Below are 17,536 nucleotides of genomic sequence, written 5' to 3'. Positions count from 1 at the left end.
GTTTTATTTTATTTTTTGAGACAGGGTCTCACTCTGTTGCCCAGGCTGATGTGCAGTGGCAGGATCATGGCTCACTAGAGCCTGGACCTCCCGGGCTCAAGCAATCCTCCCGCCTCAGCCTCCCAAAGTGCTGGGATTACAGGTGTGAGCCACCGCACCAGGTGTTATTTTATTTTTAAATTGAGAAAACAATTTTTGTTAGAAGCTGATTTTTAAAAAGAAAAAAAGACATCTAAACATGAAACTCCTAAACTTACCTACTTCCAGAATTTAATCACAGTTAAGTTTGGGCTACCATATTTAACAGCAGAAATAATCCATCAGTATATCAGGGGACCTAGCTGGCGGTAGATTTCATGGCTTGTTTGGGAAGGCTGGGGTCCCCTCCCAGGCATTGATTTGGCCTGGCCTGGGTTCCCCCCTCTTCTTCACACCCTCCAACCCTGAAGGCCCATCTCAAGTTCCTCTTCTCCGGGCAGGGCCACACGGGCCTTCTCCTCTCCTTCCTTTGTGCTGACGACACTTGCAGCCACGGCTTACATACTCACGGCTTTTTCATGCAGTTAGCATTGTTTATCTTTGTCTCCAGCTCATTTGCAAAGTCACTGAGAGCAAGACCTATTTTGTGTGTTCATTCATGCATCCTTGCTACAAGTATCTGATCCCCGTATCTATCAGTCAGTCCCAGCAGGAGAAAGGAGGCACACTGAACTTTTTGGATCACTGGAGGAGAATTGAATAAAGACACTACTTTCAAAGGTGTGGGCAGGCTGCCAGGAACCCCTAGGACTGGTGCAGTAACTCGGGTTCGTATCAGCAGGGCTGCTGCCACTGCTGTGCCTGAAGGATGAAGGAGAGGGTCCCTGACCCAAGACAGAGGTCTGAGGGAGGGTTTCTCTGAGAGGAGCTGAATTCTTCCCTTGGGAGATGACACAGCAAGGCCAGAGCAACCCTGCAGGGATGTAGGGAGCTATGAAAGCCTCAACTCCTCCCTCCTTCGGGCGTCTGCTGTGCCCACTGTTGGCTGCAGCTAACCAGCAGCCCGGGAGGAGGAGCCTGGCCAGGTAGTCCCTCCAGTCGGCTCCATCAGGGAGCAGGGGCAGCTGGAGGGACCGCAGGCGTTCAGGGTGACTGTCCGGTGCCTCCCAAAGCAGGTGCCTTGCTGTAGGCTTGGGAGATCCTCACAACGGGTGAGGCCTGGGCCCCTACCTTTTTGGGGTTCCCAGTCTTCTCTGTGGTAAGGGCGACATTCACATATAGAATAGAAGAGCTAAAATCTTTCAAAGGGGAGAAAAGTCCCCTCTTTGGGGAGTGATGAGGGAGGGCTCACTTGGGGGAAGGCACGGTCTCTGAATTGGGCCGTAAGGGTTTCATGGGGTTTCAGCAGGCAGAGCTGAAAACCACGGGCTTAGGAAGCAGGGCAAATGGTGTAAGCGAAAGCAGGTAGGTTAGAAAATTCCAGCCAGGTGTGGTGGCTCATACCTGTAATCCCAGCATGTTGGGAGGCCAAGGCGGGTGGATCACTTGAAGCCAGGAGTTCGAGACCAGCCTGGGCAACATGACGAAACCCCCGTCTCTACGAAAAATACAAAAATTACCTGGGTGTGGTGGTGTGCACCTGTAGTCCCAGCCACTTGTGAGGCTGAGGTGGGAGGATCATTTGAGCCCAGGAGGCAGAGGCTGCAGTGAGCTGAGATTGTGCCATTGCACTCCAGCCTGGGCAACAAGAGCGAAACTCTGTCTCAATAAATAAAAATAAATAAATAAATAAATAAATAAATAAATAAATAAAGGCTGGGTCATGCCTTATAGGACTCCCTGACCTTACAACATTCAGCACAGCACCAAGTAGACAGTTGTTACTCAGTCAATTTGGTAGAAATTGCATGAGAAAAGTTGAGACCATAGTTTCTTGATCGGCTAAGCAATGGTATGACTATGAGGTCATTCTAGACAGAGATGGGCCAGGTCCCCTAGGCAGGAAGGGCACACTTACACATCTTTAATAGGTCAGGTCTGATCACGTGAGCAGTTGCTCTACCAGTCGATGGGATCTGAAATGCTAGAACCAGCTCCAGCCACACCGGAGCCATGCCAGGGCCGAGCAGGCTTCTTGGGAGCTGGTGTGTGTCCCCTGCAGATGGAGGCTACCGAGACCAGCTCAGCTGGGGAGACCCAAACCCGGTTGGCTTCTGTGGATGGAGGCTCCATGGGAGTGGCAGATCTGGGGTGGGAGCTGAGCTTCCAGGGTTTCATCTCACGGGGATAGAATGGAAGACTTCCCTTGGCCCTCCTTCCTGTTGCCCTAGCCTGGAGCCATCTTTATCTCATCAGGCATCTGCAGTGACTGGGCCAATAACTCCAGTGGTACTAGAGGAATTAAAGACACACACACAGAAATATAGAGGTGTGAAGTGGGAAATCAGGGGTCTCACAGCCTTCAGAGCTGAGAGCCCCAACAGAGATTTACCCACATATTTATTAACAGCAAACCAATAATTAGCATTGTTTCTATAGTTATTAAATTAACTAAAAGCATCCCTTAAGGGAAACAAAGGGATGGGCCGAATTAAAGGAATAGGTTGGGCTAGTTAACTGCAGCAGGAGCATGTCCTTAAAGCACAGATCGCTCATGCTATTGTTTGTGGCTTAAGAATGCCTTTAAGCGGTTTTCCGCCCTGGGCAGGCCAGGTGTTCCTTGCCCTCATTTCCGTAAACCCACAACCTTCCAGCTTGCGCGTTAGGGCCATTATGAACATGTCACAGTGCTGCAGAGATTTTGTTTATGGCCAGTTTTGGGGCCAGTTTATGGCCAGATTTTGGGGGGCTTGCTCCCAACGGAGGCCCCATGGCAGTGGCAGATCTGGGCATCTCTGGCTTCTGTGGATGGAGGCCCCATGGGAGTGGCAGATCTGGGCATCTCTGGCTTCTGTGGATGGAGGCCCCGTGGGAGTGGCAGATCTGGGCATCTCTGGCTTCTGTGGATGGAGGCCCCATGGGAATGGCAGGTCTGGGCATCTCTGGCTTCTGTGGATGGAGGCCCCGTGGGAGTGGCAGGTCTGGGCATCTCTGGCTTCTGTGGATGGAGGCCCCGTGGGAGTGGCAGATCTGGGCATCTCTGGCTTCTGTGGATGGAGGCCCCGTGGGAGTGGCAGATCTGGGCATCTCTGGCTTCTGTGGATGGAGGCCCCGTGGGAATGGCAGGTCTGGGCATCTCTGGCTTCTGTGGATGGAGGCCCCGTGGGAGTGGCAGGTCTGGGCATCTCTGGCTTCTGTGGATGGAGGCCCCGTGGGAGTGGCAGATCTGGGCATCTCTGGCTTCTGTGGATGGAGGCCCCGTGGGAGTGGCAGATCTGGGCATCTCTGGCTTCTGTGGATGGAGGCCCCGTGGGAGTGGCAGATCTGGGCATCTCTGGCTTCTGTGGATGGAGGCCCCGTGGGAGTGGCAGATCTGGGCATCTCTGGCTTCTGTGGATGGAGGCCCCGTGGGAGTGGCAGATCTGGGCATCTCTGGCTTCTGTGGATGGAGGCCCCATGGGAATGGCAGATCTGGGGTGGGAGCTGAGCTTACAGGGTTTCATCTCATGGGGATAGAATGGAAGACTTCCCTTGCCCTCCTTCCTGTTGCCCGAGCCTGGAGCCATCTTTATCTCATCAGGCATCTGCAGTGACTGGGCCAACAACTCCAGTGGCACTGAGCTCTGTAAATGAAAGAGGTGAGAGAAAAGGCATGAAAAGCAGCCCGACCCAAGTTGGGAGGCTGGACCTGTGGTTCCTGAGGAGGCCTGGGCTCCAGTGGCGAGCTGCTGGGGCGCTTCCACCCCACACTCCATCCCCTTGTTTTCGGGTGAGCCATAGATAATAACAATTCCGCTGAAGAAACTGATGGCGTTGCAGTTTTGGGAGGTTATCCCACCCTAGTGGGCGGCCAGAAGAACCCAGGCTACTAATCTTTAGCTCGGGGGTTATTTAACTGGTCTGACATAGTCTCCTCCTCATGTGCATAGTCATTTGAGAAGAATCAATTACCATGAGAGGTTCAGACTGTTGGAACTAGGCTAAATCTCTCTCTTTTTTTTTAAATAGAGATGGGGGTCTCACTGTGTTGCCCTGGCTGGTCTTGAACTCCTAGGCTCAAGCCATCCTCCCACCTCAGCCTCCCAAAGTGCTGAGATTACAGGCGTGAGCCACCGTGCCTGGCCCTAGACTAAATTCTAAAACGACCTGGTCTTGTCTTAGTTCACTAAGGGGGAAACTGAGGTTCAGAAATGGGAAGTAACTTTCTGATGGTCACAAAGCTGGTTAGTAGCAAAGCAGGTAACTTTAGTGAGGCTATCAGCCAAAAAGTCAAGGATTTTTTTTCTATCTTTTGCTTCCAAAGTTTGTTTTATTAGTTGCAAAACATATACAAATTATAAATGTTTTAGGTTTTACTTGATCAGCGGTTTGGCTTAGGAGTCAAGGAGATTAGAACTCCAGTCCTGGTTCTACCATTGGCGACAGGATCTTGGGGAAGTCACCTCCCTGTCCTGAGCCTGTTTCCCCATCTGTCATAGAAGGGAGTTGGACTAGATCTCTCTAAAATCTCTTCCAGCTCTGTCATGCTGCAATTCTCAGCAAGTGCAGAGCTCAAATTACGCATTTGCCGAAGACCTTCCGTTAAATTCCAGTGGGGGAGCCGTATCCCTCCTTGAAGACGGCATTGCTGCTTTCATTGAGTGGAACCGTGAGCCAGGGTAGATTCAGCAATTTCCAGCCCAGGGACTTGTGTGGCTTCTCCACCCGGCAGCAGCCGGAGCCTTCTGACCCCGTGGGGCCCTGGAACCCATGAATCAAAATAGTTGTGTGATGTCATGTCACAATGGGAATGTGCTCTGGCCAATTGGTGCCAAGAATTGTCTGCCCAGGGTGGTTTCCTTTTACAGTCTGTTTAAAGAGACATCATGCACGGCTGCACATGACTTGCAGGCTTGTGCCTCCTTTGCCTATCTGGTCTTCCCTCCTTTTTTTTTAATTTTAAGGAGAAAAAAAAAAAAAAAAAAAAAAAAGCCCTGGAGAGTATCAGTGAGCAGCTGACCTTAACTACATCAACAAATCCCCTGCGAAGTTCTGTTTGCGCTTCCGGCAGCTTCTTGCTACTTAAGGACAGCCGGGCTGACGCTCCAGCTGCTGTGGCCGGAGGTGCAGCCCCGTCAGGACGGCTCCACTCCCTGGCGCCTCACAGACTCTGGGGCTGCGGTGAGGTCGCCCTGAAGACCCCCTGGTGAGGACGCTTGAACCCGGGCTGTCACCTGAGCACAGGCTGCCACTCTGAGCTTTTGGGGCGCCCTGTGCCCGTCGGGCTGGTGCTCCTCTGGCTCCCGGCCACCTGGGGCTGACACCGGTTCTGTGGGTCCTGATATGTTCACCTGTCGCCACTCCTGTGGCCACAGCTACCCATGAAGCGCTTTGGCAGCCTCAGGAGCAACAAGAAACACAAGGACCAAAATCGAAGCACGGAGAGGCGCCAGTCGGAGCCTCATGGCCTTTTCGGTAGGACTCTGCCCATTCCCGAGCCCCTGGTGGTCTGTCCTTGGGAGGGAACCCCACGGCGTGTGTGCACACCCTCCTAAGCAGTAGCTGTTTCCAGCCACTCTCTTCCAACTGGGGTATAACATCAGGCGGTGGTTAGAGGAATACGTGGGAAGTGTTTCCTTGCTGATGGCAGTGCTGCTGTGGGGAGCCGCCTGACAATACTCTTTCTGAAGCTGTTTCCTTTCTTGCCCCACCTGGCCCAGGGAGGCTAGTGATGGATTGGATTGTCATTCATTTATGCAAAAACTATGGCTCGGGGGAAAAGTAAGAGTGGATGGGCACTGTTGTTTTCAGCTGTTAAAAATGAAACGTGCAGTTTAGAGGAAACTATTGGAGGTCAGGAAGAGAGAGGTCTTCTTCCCAGGTTCCGTAGCGGAGTAATCTGACAGATCGTGAGCTAATGTGGGAGGGGAAACACCTGCCTAATTTGTGCCCCGTGAGGAGAAGCTTGCATTGTGGACTCCCTGGTCTCTGGCAACTTCTGCAGCTCCTCCATGTACAGGAGGATGGGGTCAGGGCAAGTGGAACAGGTGGTGAAGCATCTGTGGTTCAGTATTTTCAAGGACCTGCAGACTTGGAGTGGGTTTTGCCCTTGTCTGTCTGCAGCCACACAGGTCGATTCCAAAGCTTTCTTAGCTCCACACCTGGTTAAGACCTGCCCACTCAAAATTAGATGTCAGATTTCATTTATTAAGAATCAGAGGCTGGGCGTGGTGGCTCATGCCTGTAATCCCAGCACTTTGGGAGACCGAAACAGGCGGATCACCTGAGGTCAGGAGTTCGAGACCAGCCTGGCCAACATGGTGAAACCCTGTCTCTACTAAAAATACAAAAAATTAGCTGGGCGTGGTGGCATGCGCATATAGTCCCAGCTACTCGGGAGGCTAAGACAGGAGAATCGCTTGAACCCAGGAGGCAGAGGTTGCAATGAGCCCAGGTCACACCACTGCACTTCAGCCTGGGCGACAGAGCAAGACTCTGCCTCAAAAAAAAAAAAAAAAAAAAAAAAAAAAGAATCAGATTTAGGCTGGGCCTATAATCCCAGGACTTTGGGAGGCCAAGGAGGAAGGATCACTTGAACCCAGGAGTTTGAGACAAGCCTGGGCAACATAATGAGACCTTCTCTCTACAAAAAAATTTAAAAATTAGCCGAGCATGGTGGCACATGCCTGTAGTCCCAGCTACTCAGGAGGCTGAGATGGGAGGCTCCCTTGAGCCCAGGAGGTCAAGGCTGCAGTTAGTTGTGATCAGGCCACTACACTCCAGCCTGGGTGAGAAAGCTAGACCCTATCTAAAAAAACAAATCAGAGTCAGCGCATTACCAGCGTTACTGCTTGCATGGCATAGGTTATTCCTGAAGAGCCCAATGCAAGATGGAACAGCAGGACCCCTACCCCAGTGCTGTTATTTATCAGCTCAGTTTCACCAGGGCTGGGGAGACACAGCCCAGGGGATGAGTAAAGATGAGGAGCCTGGGGGGTGCATGAAGCCATGTCCCCTGACTGGAATGTGATGTGTTAAGTGGAAAAATATTGTCATTATGTGTAACAGGGAGGTGACTTTGGCAAAATGTCTGAACTGTAAATGAAAACTGGAAGAGCAGAAAAAGAAAAAGGTAAATCTAAAATCTGCCTGTATTTCTTGCTATATCCGCTTCGGGCAGCTCTCCTGGAAGCATCTGTAGGCTCAGATTGTGCTGAGTCCTCGGGGGAGAGCAGGTGAAGGAGACAGCAGTCCTTGAACCCAGAGAGTGTTCAATCTTGTGAAGAAGAAAGCCCCGTAAAGAGAACTAGAGAGCGGCGTCTAATCGAGTAGAGTTCCAGCTACTCAGGAGGCTAAGGTTGGGGGATCACTTGTAGGTGAATGTAGGCCAGGTGCGGTGGCTCAAGCCTGCATTCCCAGCACTTTGGGAGGTTGAGGTGGGAGGATTGCTTGAGCCAAGGAGTTCGAGACCAGCCTGGGCAACATCATGAGACCCCCCTCTCTACAAAAAAATAAAAAATTAGCCAGGCATGGTGGTGCACACCCATGGTCCCAGCTACTCAGAAAGCTGAAGTGGGAAGATCGCTTGAGCCTGGGAGGGGAGGCTGCAGTGATCTCTGATCACATCATTGTACTCCAGCCTGGGGGTCAGAGCAAGACCTTCAAAAAAAAAAAAAAAAGAAAAAAAAATGGTGACTCTGCACGGGAATAGGACGCCCAGCCCTGAGCAGGGAGAGGAGGGATGGAATCCTAGACGGGAGACTCACTGACATGGTCTAAAAAGATGACTTTTATTTAAGTAATAAAGTAATAAACACTTATCTACTGTAGAATTAAACCAGAACCTATTATTAACTAAAAATCTGGTTTTGCTAATGGGGATGGACAGGCCCATTATTAAGAGCCTATTATGTGCCAGACAGTGGCTTCCCCCCTTATGTTTAACGGTTGGCTGTCATCCTGTCTCCTACGCTTCTGAGATCAAAAACAATGTTTACATCTCAACCAAGTTTTGTAAGAGCCTGGATGCAGATGCAAGCTCTGACCACAGGGTCAAGAAAATCGGAGGTCCCTCCAGAGCCTTCCTCTGGAATTTGGGAAACAGCAAGAGGCCATAGCCCCTGCTCAGGCTAAGGCTCCTCTTAGTGGGCTGGAGCCCAGGGACCTGGGTTGATAGTATGTCTGACTTTGGTTAGTGTGTCAGTGAGAAGAGCCAAGAGCTAGGCTGGGTGGGAGGCGGGAGCCCTGTGCCCCACAGACAGTGTTGGGCATGGATACACTGAGTGAGGAAAAACAGTCCAAGAGTGTTGACCAAGCCCTCCCTCCCAAGCCTGTGCCTGTCTAAACCTTACCCATTTCTCAAGACCCAGCTGAACGATCACTGTCTAGAAAACCACCCTGAGGGCCGGGCACAGTGGCTCACACCTGTAATCCCAGCACTTCAGGAGGCTGAGGCAGGTGGATCACCTGAGGTCAGGAGTTTGAGACCAGCCTGGTCAACATGATGAAACCTCGTCTCTACTAAAAATGCAAAAATTGGCCGGGGGTGTTGGCAGGTGCCTGTAATCCCAGCTGCTCGGGAGGCTGAGACAGGAGAATTGCTGAAACCCGGGAGGAGGAGGTTGCAGTGAGCCAAGATTATGCCATTGCACTCTAGCCTGGGTGACAACAGTGAGACTCCGTCTCAAAGAAAAACCACCCTGGGTGCCTTTTCTGTGATCTGGCTGCTTGTGAATAGGGGCGATATCTCAGGAGCACGGTCTGTAGCTCTAACCCTAGGTCTTGTAGCATCGCAGGTTCTCCATAAAAACCGCTGGCTCTGTGATAGCTGGAAAACGTTCCAGCCCAGGGTTGCTCCCTGTTCTCCAGGAAGGATTGGTTCAGGGTTTTGTGTTTTAAATTCCCTCTCAGCAACGCCCTCTCCTTCATACAGTTATTCCCGGAGATAGAATCTCAGGGCTGGGTTCGGTGGCTCATGCCTGTCATCCTAGCACTTTGGGAGGCGGAGGTACGTGGCTCGTTTGAGTCCAGGAGTTTGGGACCAGCCTGGACAATGTGGTAAAACCCCATCTCTATGAAAAATACAACAATTAGCCAGGCCTGGTGGTGCATGTCGGTAGTCCCAGCTAATTGGAAGGCTGAGTTGGGAGGATTGCTTAAGCCTGGGGAGGTCAAGGCTGCAATGAGCCGTGATCATGCCACTGCACTCCAGCCTGGGTGACAGAACTAGACCCTGTCTCAAAAAAAAAAAAAAAAAAAAAAGCCAGGTGCTGTGACTCATGCCTGTGATCCAACACTTTGGTAGGTTGAGGCAGGTAGAGGAGTGCTTGAGCCCAGGAGTTTGAGACCAACTTGGGCAACATGGCAAAACTCCTTCTCTACAAAAAATAGTTAGTTGGGTGTGGTTGTGTGCACCTGTAGTCCCAGCTACTGGGGAGGCTAAGGTGGGAGGATCACTTGAGCCCACAAGGCAGAGGTTGAAGTGAGCCAAGATTATACCACTGCACTCCAGCCTGGGAGACAGAGTGAGACACTGTCTCAAAAAACAAACAAAAATCTTAGATGAGGCCTCTTCTCCCTGGAAAAGCTTCTGTGAGGGTCATGAAATCCCTGTCTTTGACTTCTCCTCCCTCCTCTCCACAGGAAACCCACCTAGGCTGTTGGCACAGGTCCCTCCCATCCACTTGGTTTCCTCTGTGGCTGTGTCAGTCTTTTCCAGGAACCACGGGCTCCTCTGCCTTAACTCAGCATGGAGCTGCTTCCCCAGGGACAAGGTGCACACTGTTTATCTGGGGGCTTCCCTGCAGTTCCCCGGGTCAAGAGATACACACTCGCACACACATGTCATGTACCTGTGTGCACACACACACACAGCTCTCCCCACAGCCATCAAATCAAGGCCCCGCAGCCCCCGGAATCACCAGGTCCATTCGTAATTGCCGTGGATGGCATTTCCACTGGAAAGCCCGTGGCTGTCGCTGGAAATGTTCACCCGCCGGCCTTGTGACAGAGCCCCCTGGAAGCTCTGACTCAGGAGTGCTCAGCCCCTACCCCTCTCTGGCTGCAGAGCCAGGCAGGGAGGCCATGTCTGGCACAGAAGGGAAGCTCCCCACCTCTCCAGCTTTCAGGCTCCAGGCGCTAGACAAGTGACGAGCTTGGCTAAGCCTTTCTTTCGGCCTCTTTGGCAAAGAGAAATCCAGATTATGTCGACAAAGGGTATGTGGCAACAATAATAAAAATGTAGAGGGAAGATTAGGAAAGGATTATGCTAATCAGATCAAAGAGCAATGACTGTAGTAGCGCTTTCACCCTCTGCAATTACAGGGCAGTAATTAAATAAAAACCATTTAGCGTCTTAAGGGCTCATTTCTGAGGCCAGCACTGGAGCCAGGAGTCCAAGGGGTGTGTCAGGAAGCTGGTGTTTCATCCTTGTGTGCCCAGGGTCCCAGTAAGACCGGAGACCACATCCTCTGAGGACGCTTGGCCCTTATACCCACCTCCCCTTCCGTGAGCCCACACCGCATGACTGTGCAACGGCTTCTTGCCCAGAACGCCAGCATCCTTCTTGGCCCATGAACATTCAGGTCACCCCAATACTGCGTGCCATGGCTCTCCTGCCCTTGGCTGAGTATGGCCCTGTGGGGACCATCTTGTGCTCTTCACTTCAGCAGAGGGATAGGGCTGAGAAGTCAAGCCTGTGGTCTCTCCCGCCCCCATCCAGCCCCCCTGCTCCTCCTCATCCCTCATAGTCCTCACACTGCCTCTGGCGCCCATCTGCTGGCCTGGCTGCTGGTATCACTATTGGTTTTGCCCTGAAATTTCCCAATATATATGTTTGCCTTTTTCCAATAGAAATTTTCTTTTTATTTTACTTTTTAAATTTGTTTTTAAAAAGAGACAGGGTTTCCCTATGTTGCCCAGGGTGGTCTCGAACTCCTGGGCTCAAGCGATCCTCCACGTTGGCTTCCCAAAGTGCTAGGATGACAGATGTGAGCCACCACACCTGGCCAGAAATTTTCGAAAGAATACAGAAGTAGGGAGAATAGTATAACAGCATCTGTCTTCCAGGGTTAACAATGACAGGTTCTGTCATTCTCACCTGCATCCTCAGGGTCTTTGTGCCGGCCTCTGTTCCCACACTAGGGACAGCAGTGAGTGAGAGATGCATGCACCCTCGGGGCCACACGGCCTGGTGAGGGTGGGTAGATGAATGAGGGGATTTTAATTGTGGTCAGATGTACATAATACAAATTTACCATCTTCACCATTTCACGTATGCATTCCCATTATTGTGTAGGCATTACCACCTGCCATTTCCTCCATCACTCACAGCTGAAACTGTCTCTTCTAAGCCCTAACTCCCCACTCCCCTGACCCCAGCCCCTGGCAAACACCATTCTACTTTCTACGAATGTGATAACTCCAGGGACCTCCTAGAAATAGAATCACGTAGTGTTTGTCCTTTTGCGTCTGCCTTGTTTCGATGGCAAACGTATTTTCATCACCAGGTCAGGTGGTGGTGACGCCGTGGAGGCAGGGCGAGGGGTCGGTTCAGTGGGTGATGGGGAGAGGGCTGTGTGGATGCCTGTGCTCAGACCCTTCTGAGAGCTGGAGAGGCCAGGCCCCAGGAGGGAGCCTGCGGTGTGTTCTAGGGACTCCGAGAGGCCTGCGGGGCTGGACGGCAGCAGGCAGAGCCACAGGAGCCGGTCTCTGGCAGGTAGGAGATGAGGCTGAGGCTGGGCACAGCAGCCAGTGTATGCCCCTCTTGTGGACCGTGGGAGGGCTCTGGATCACACCTGCTTGAGATGAAGGCCCTCGGGGGTCTTGAGCACCAATGGGCTAAGGACTGGGCCTGCCCAAGTGGAGTGGGGACAGAGCTGGGGCTGAGCCCACTATTAAGAGCCTATTATGTGCCAGACAGCTGGGGCTGAGGCTGTCCCTCCCCCTACCCCTCTGGCTCCAAGGCCCTCCCCGGCCCCCACCCACCTCTCCTTTTGCCAGTTCCCACCCAAAACCGTCCAGCCCTGGTGCCCATTGTTCTGCTGGATGTGTCCAAACAGAAGACTCCTAGGGGTGCAGCATCCTTGTTCGTGAGGATGGGTCTTTGGGGGATTTCGGACACTGTAGCCAGTGAGTAGAAGCATTTGGGATGATGGGACAGTGTTCACACAATTTGAGAACTCTCCACTCCCAGCCGTGGATTTGGTGAGGCCCGCCCGCCACCCCCTGTCCGCCCCACTCTCATCCATGCCTGGAAAAGCTCATAACCCATCTGCCTGTTCTCCCTACGTCACTGTCACCAAGCGCTGCCTGGTGGAACCCTGGACAAGTGGCCCAGCTCTCCCAGAGGTGCTGCTCCCCGAGGACTCCCGGAGTCACTCAGCAGGCCAGGCGGCTGTCACCTCACAGGGTGGCAGGGTAGCAAAGCAGCTCTGGTGTGTGTCCTTGGATGTCACGGTCAAGTGCCCCTTTCCCTTTTCTGACCCCATCCCAGTCACCCAGAGCTGCTGCTCTAAGTCAGGAAGACTAAATCCCCATGAACAGGTGAGCATCGCCTGTGGACAGGGCTGTGCGCTGGTGGGGTGTCAGCGAGGTGCGTGCTCTCCCAGGGGCGCTCATCAGGGCTGTGAGAGGTGAGCTGTCATGACAGTGGCGTGGCTCTGGGAGCAGCCGCCCTCTGGAGAGCCCGGGTTCCCAGCAGAGAAGCTGGACACTGGACAAACAATTCCAGGACTGCAGTGTCTGAAAGTGTCTGAAGACGAAAGGGAAAGATTTCAGAGCCTGAAGGGGTAAATAATGAAGCAGGGAGAAAGGAGATTCAAAAGGGGGTGTATTTTTAAAATAGTGACTCTGGACGGTGACAGAGAAGCCACCACAGCTTGGTGACCTGGGGTTGGGGCCGCAGACTGGCTGGGTGCTGGCCAGCCCCTGCTGCTCTGTCACCCCCATCCTGTGAGACAGGACCTCACTCAGGGCATGTGCGTGGGCCCAGGGAGCCTTGGCACCCAAGGATGGTCACCCGGGGTTCCAACTTCCAGATGAGAGTGAGCACTTGGTACATTCAGAGAGCAAGATGAATTCTGCCCTGCGGTAATAATTTGTCTTTTAGTGATTGAGAAGAAAAAAATAGGCAAAGTCCAGGTGCTCTCAGCATAAATCAACATGAACGTTCCCTGAGGGCCAAGGCAGTCTCTGGTGCTGCTGTGTGTTCTTGGGGCCCTGGGGACTGCTGGCCTCCAGGTGTCTCATGACAGTGGTGCTGGTTGGGGTGCAAGTCCCCAGGAGGTGGCGTCTCCCCTCCCGGTCAGGCCCCTGGTCAAACACTCTGCTGGGCCTGGAGGGATCCACGGAGGACGCCCCCGGAGCTGAGCAGCACAGTGGCCTCTGGAAAGCAGGCTGCTGGGGGAGTGTCCGGGCGTCCGCCCCAGGGCCCCGAGGCTAAGAGCATGACTGCAGGAGGAGGAAGGTGGGGCTCAAAGCAGACCCAGGAGGAAGTTTTGATGACTCACATCACTAAGATGCTTGGCTGGGCCCCACTTTTGGCTGGAAGAGATGACACATCAGCTAATGCTAGTGAGTTCATCAATGAACAGCACCTGAACGCTGACCCGGCTGCCCTGCGCCTCCCAGGGGATACAGGGCCTGAAGGCCCCTCCTCCCTCCCTCCCTCCTTCTCGCTCCTGGGCCTGGCCAGCCCTGTTTTGATCACAGAACAGCTAAGGCTGATGGAAAGGGAGTGGCTGCAGTCTGGAGTGACCTCTGAGCAGCTGTGGCCAGTGACCCTGAGGAGGGATGTCCAGTTGGCAGCACAGAAAAAAGGAGCAAACCCCTGCGTCTCCAGGCAGGCACCCGTGGGCCAGGCATCCCCGAGGTGCGCCAGCCTGCAGGGTGATCAGCCTCAGCTTCCTAGCCCTTCCAGAGTCCCTGCCCAGGGGCACCCCAGCTCTGGTCTCCTGCTGCCCCAGCCTGCCTTCCTCCCCACGGGGCTCCCGTGGCTGCCGGTGGCTCACCTGGGGTCCTCCCCACCTCGATGGCTGGATGCCTCTGCCCCTGCACTCATTACAGCCTGGAGGGGCGTAGGGCCCTGCCTCCTCCTGGAGGTCCCAGTCCCCCACAGGCAGGTCTGCCTCAAAGCCCACCAACACCAAATACCATTGAGTATCGGTTTTGTTTTGTTTTGTTTTGTTTTGAGACTGAGTTTTGCTCTCGTTGCCCAGGCTGGAGTGCAATGACGCAATCTTGGCTCACTGTAACCTCCGTCTGCTGGGTTCAAGAGATTCTCCTACCTCAGCTTCCTGAGTAGGTGGGATTACAGGCGCATACCACCATGCCCAGCTAATTTTGTATTTTTAGTAGAGGCGGGGTTTCACCATGTTGGTCAGACTGGTCTTGAATTCCTGACCTCAGGTGATCCGCCCGCCTTGGCCTCCCAAAGCGCTGGGATTACAGGTGTGAGCCACCGCGCCCAGCCAGTATCACCTTTTTGATACTTGACTAACAATGCTGTGCTAACTTCTAAAAATGTTTAAGGCAAAGTTTGCTAAAGTGTAAGCATATGGAGAAGAGCACAGATCATAGATGACGAATTTGCACAAACTGAACACCCTTGTGTAGCCAGCACCCCAGAAGCTCCCCACACTCTCTCCCAGCTACTTCCCCTCAAGATTGGCATCGTCTGGTTTTGAATTTACATGATTTTTTTTTGGTCTGGCTTCTTTCACTTGCACTTTGTGAGATGCAGCCGTGCCTGCTTGCGGCGTTGAAGTTCATCAACTCCATTTCATTGCTGCAGAACCCTCCGCTGTCTGCCCAGACAACGACTCCTGCGTCCGTCCAGTTGTTAATGGACACCGTGGTTTCCAGTCGGGGCTGTGACAGAGTGCTCTCATGGGCACTCTTGTGTGTTGGTGTGCCTTTCTGTTGGACTCGTACTAAGATTACTGGTAGTAGGGTACGCACGCAGCCATAGTAAATAATGTGGCATCAGCTCTGTGTGTGTGTGCGCGTGTGTGTGTGTGTCCTGACTCCCTGGTGATTCTGTAAGCAGGTGCTGTGTCTTCACTTCCCCAGGCTTCCTAACCTGGCGCCCTGCATGCCAGCTCTCTTCTGCCACCATCCGGCTCTGCACACATGCAGGTGCTTTGCCTCACCTGGTAGTTGAGGCTCAGCATGCATTTCTGCTGAAGCCCTCGGTTCCTCTGATGGGCAGTCCCCAGCGCCCCATATCCTGAGCTGCTTCCCCACTAGCAGGACTTAGATGCTGCCTGTGAAGGACACACCATGAAGATAGCAGGTGGGACCCCTGTGGAGAGGGAGCTCCATCTCTGAGGCTGCCTGCTTCCTCGGGCTCAGCCTTGGGATTTATTCATGACTGGGAACTGCAGCAGGACCTGGTTTGTAACCACCAGCTGTCGCTATAGCAACTCCTTATACCAGCCTCTACACTAAAAATAGATCACCTTCATCCCTAGGATAGAAAAATCAAAGAAAATCAAAGTGGGGGAGGGCCCAACCTGCTCAGCCACCGGGATTTCGAGGTGCAGTGACATAGCTCCTCTCGGCCTCTTTCTTCTCCCACCAGTGGCAGAAAGGGCACAGGCAGGGTGCAGACCAGCCCCTGTGCAGCCCTGGGGGCCCGGGGTGCTGAGGTCTTCCCCACACTTCAAGTCTTATCTGTCTTCTCGTGTCTGGTGTGAACTGTCTGTATATAATTAAATACAAATTATAAATAATTGTATGTTTGCCTAGGTTTTATTTGGTTTCTTGATATTAGCTCTTCTGTGGAGTGGTAAAGTGCCACCACACCCAGCCTGGCTCTTTTTTTTTTTTTCTTCACTGTGGTAAATATGCATAACATAAAATTTACCAATGTACCCATCTTTAGGTATACAGCTCAGTAGCATTAAGTACACGCACGTGGCTGTGCAGCCATCCATCCATCTCCGGAACCCTTTTCATCCTGCAGCACTTAAACTCTGGCCCATCAACCCTGACTCCCCATGCTCCTCCCCAGCCCCTGGAGGCCACCCTTCTACTTCCTGTCTCTATGCATTGATGACTCCAGGGACCTCTCGTCAGCGGAATCAGACAGTATTTGTTTGTGACTGGCCTGTTTCCCTCAAGCATCATGTCCACACAGATGTCCTTCATGTGTGTGTGTGGCGGGTGGCAGGATCCCCCTCTTTTTTAAGGCTGAGTAATATTCTGCTGTGCATGTGGACCACATTTTGTTCATCCGTCAATGGACACGTGGGTTGCTTCTCGCCTGCTCTTTGTATCATCACCCACGGTAGGGAGATCGCAGGCCCTTTGAGGCAGGGCGGACCTCGCTCCTGTCGGCCCGTGAAGGGGCAGGAGTACTCACGTCAGGCGCGGTGAAAGGGGTCGATGCATCCCACAGGCCAGGGTTTGGAGGCCTCTCCTGGACTCACGGCCACAGTGGCAGCCTCCTTGGGCACCGAGGAGGAGTTGGGACGCACTGAGCAGCTCCGCCACGCCCCGGGTCCCCACTGTCAGAGTTTCTGAAGGTAGAAGTCTAGGCTCGGGGGGTGCTTTCTGGTGCCGGTGCCACCCTCTGTTCCACTGTCACTCCCGAGGCCTCTGCAAGTCGGCACTTGGAGCCCTAGCAGGAGAGAGCGCGGCATGGAGAGCCACATTTGTGGGTCGGGCAAGCGGCTGCTCCGGCTAGGGAGTGTGCAAGCTCTGGAATCCCAGCACGGCCTGCGCAGGGGCTGAGAGCACAGGGTCCTTTGAAAAGAGGGAAGCAAGGGTGCCCAAAGCCCGGGAAGTGCCGGGAGGGAGCACCTGGGAGGGCAACGACGGGACCTGGAGACAGAAGTGAGCCAGCACCAGCTCTACCCTCCAAGGGCCCGCGCAGGAGTTCCCATCCTAGGGTTCTGAGCAGCATGGCCTGTGGGAACCTCCCTGCCTTGGGAAGTCACCAGTCACCCCCTTCCTCAGGAGGGGAGGACGGGAGCAGGTGCAACCTCTGAGGGACAGCAGGGCCGACAGACTCTCTGTGGAGATGCCCATCCCTGGGCTTGCTGAGAGGATGACGAAGGGGCTGGGAGCTGGAAGAGCCCTGCAGTCTGTCTGGCTGTGTCTGTGAAAGGGCCCTGTATGCAAAGCGACCCCCAAATGCAGAAAGAGCCCAGAAACCAAAGAACAAGACAGACAAATCCAGTGTGTTGTTATAGGGTGATTTTATTGGCGGAACTTACGGGCAGAAGTGTAGTCTTGGGCAACCACAAGAGAGGTAGGTCCCCACCAGCACCCCCCAGACCCAGGGCTTCTATACATAGGGCAAGGGTATGGTGCTCCAGAGGGAAGGTGTAGGAATATGCCTAAGGGCAGGATTTAGCATGGAGTTTATCAAGGTTGATTTGCCGTAAGGGCAGGATTTATGGCAAGTACTTGCTCTTACACAGAACAGTAGATCAGCTGGAACCGGGGTTGATCAGAAGCCGAGGTGGAGGATTTG

The 17,536-nt window shown here is 53.3% G+C and overlaps 1 protein-coding gene across 18 annotated transcripts in view; it reads left to right on the top strand.

Annotated features, from left to right (window-relative positions):
* PRKAG2 (protein kinase AMP-activated non-catalytic subunit gamma 2) overlaps positions 1-17,536 on the top strand; it is a 321,562-nt gene that overhangs the window by 135,649 nt on the left and 168,377 nt on the right. Inside the window, exon 1 of one of the 18 annotated variants that reach the window (XR_010158712.1) lies at positions 1,830-5,532. The exons of 12 other annotated variants lie outside the window; for them this stretch is intronic. Coding sequence is in view for 2 of the 6 variants with exons in the window: in XM_003318926.6 (XP_003318974.1) it covers positions 5,439-5,532 (94 nt within the window). In the remaining 4 variants the exon portion in view is untranslated. Of the gene's footprint in view, positions 1-1,829; positions 5,533-17,536 lie in introns of those variants that run through there. 5 more of the 18 variants (XR_010158711.1, XR_010158714.1, XR_010158713.1 and 2 more) reach the window with 5 other exon arrangements.

This window comes from Pan troglodytes, chromosome 6 (genome assembly GCF_028858775.2).
Source record: "Pan troglodytes isolate AG18354 chromosome 6, NHGRI_mPanTro3-v2.0_pri, whole genome shotgun sequence".
Taxonomy (NCBI): domain Eukaryota; kingdom Metazoa; phylum Chordata; class Mammalia; order Primates; family Hominidae; genus Pan; species Pan troglodytes.
The sequence above is the reverse complement of the archived record's forward strand: the minus strand, read 5'-3'. Positions and strand labels throughout refer to the sequence as shown.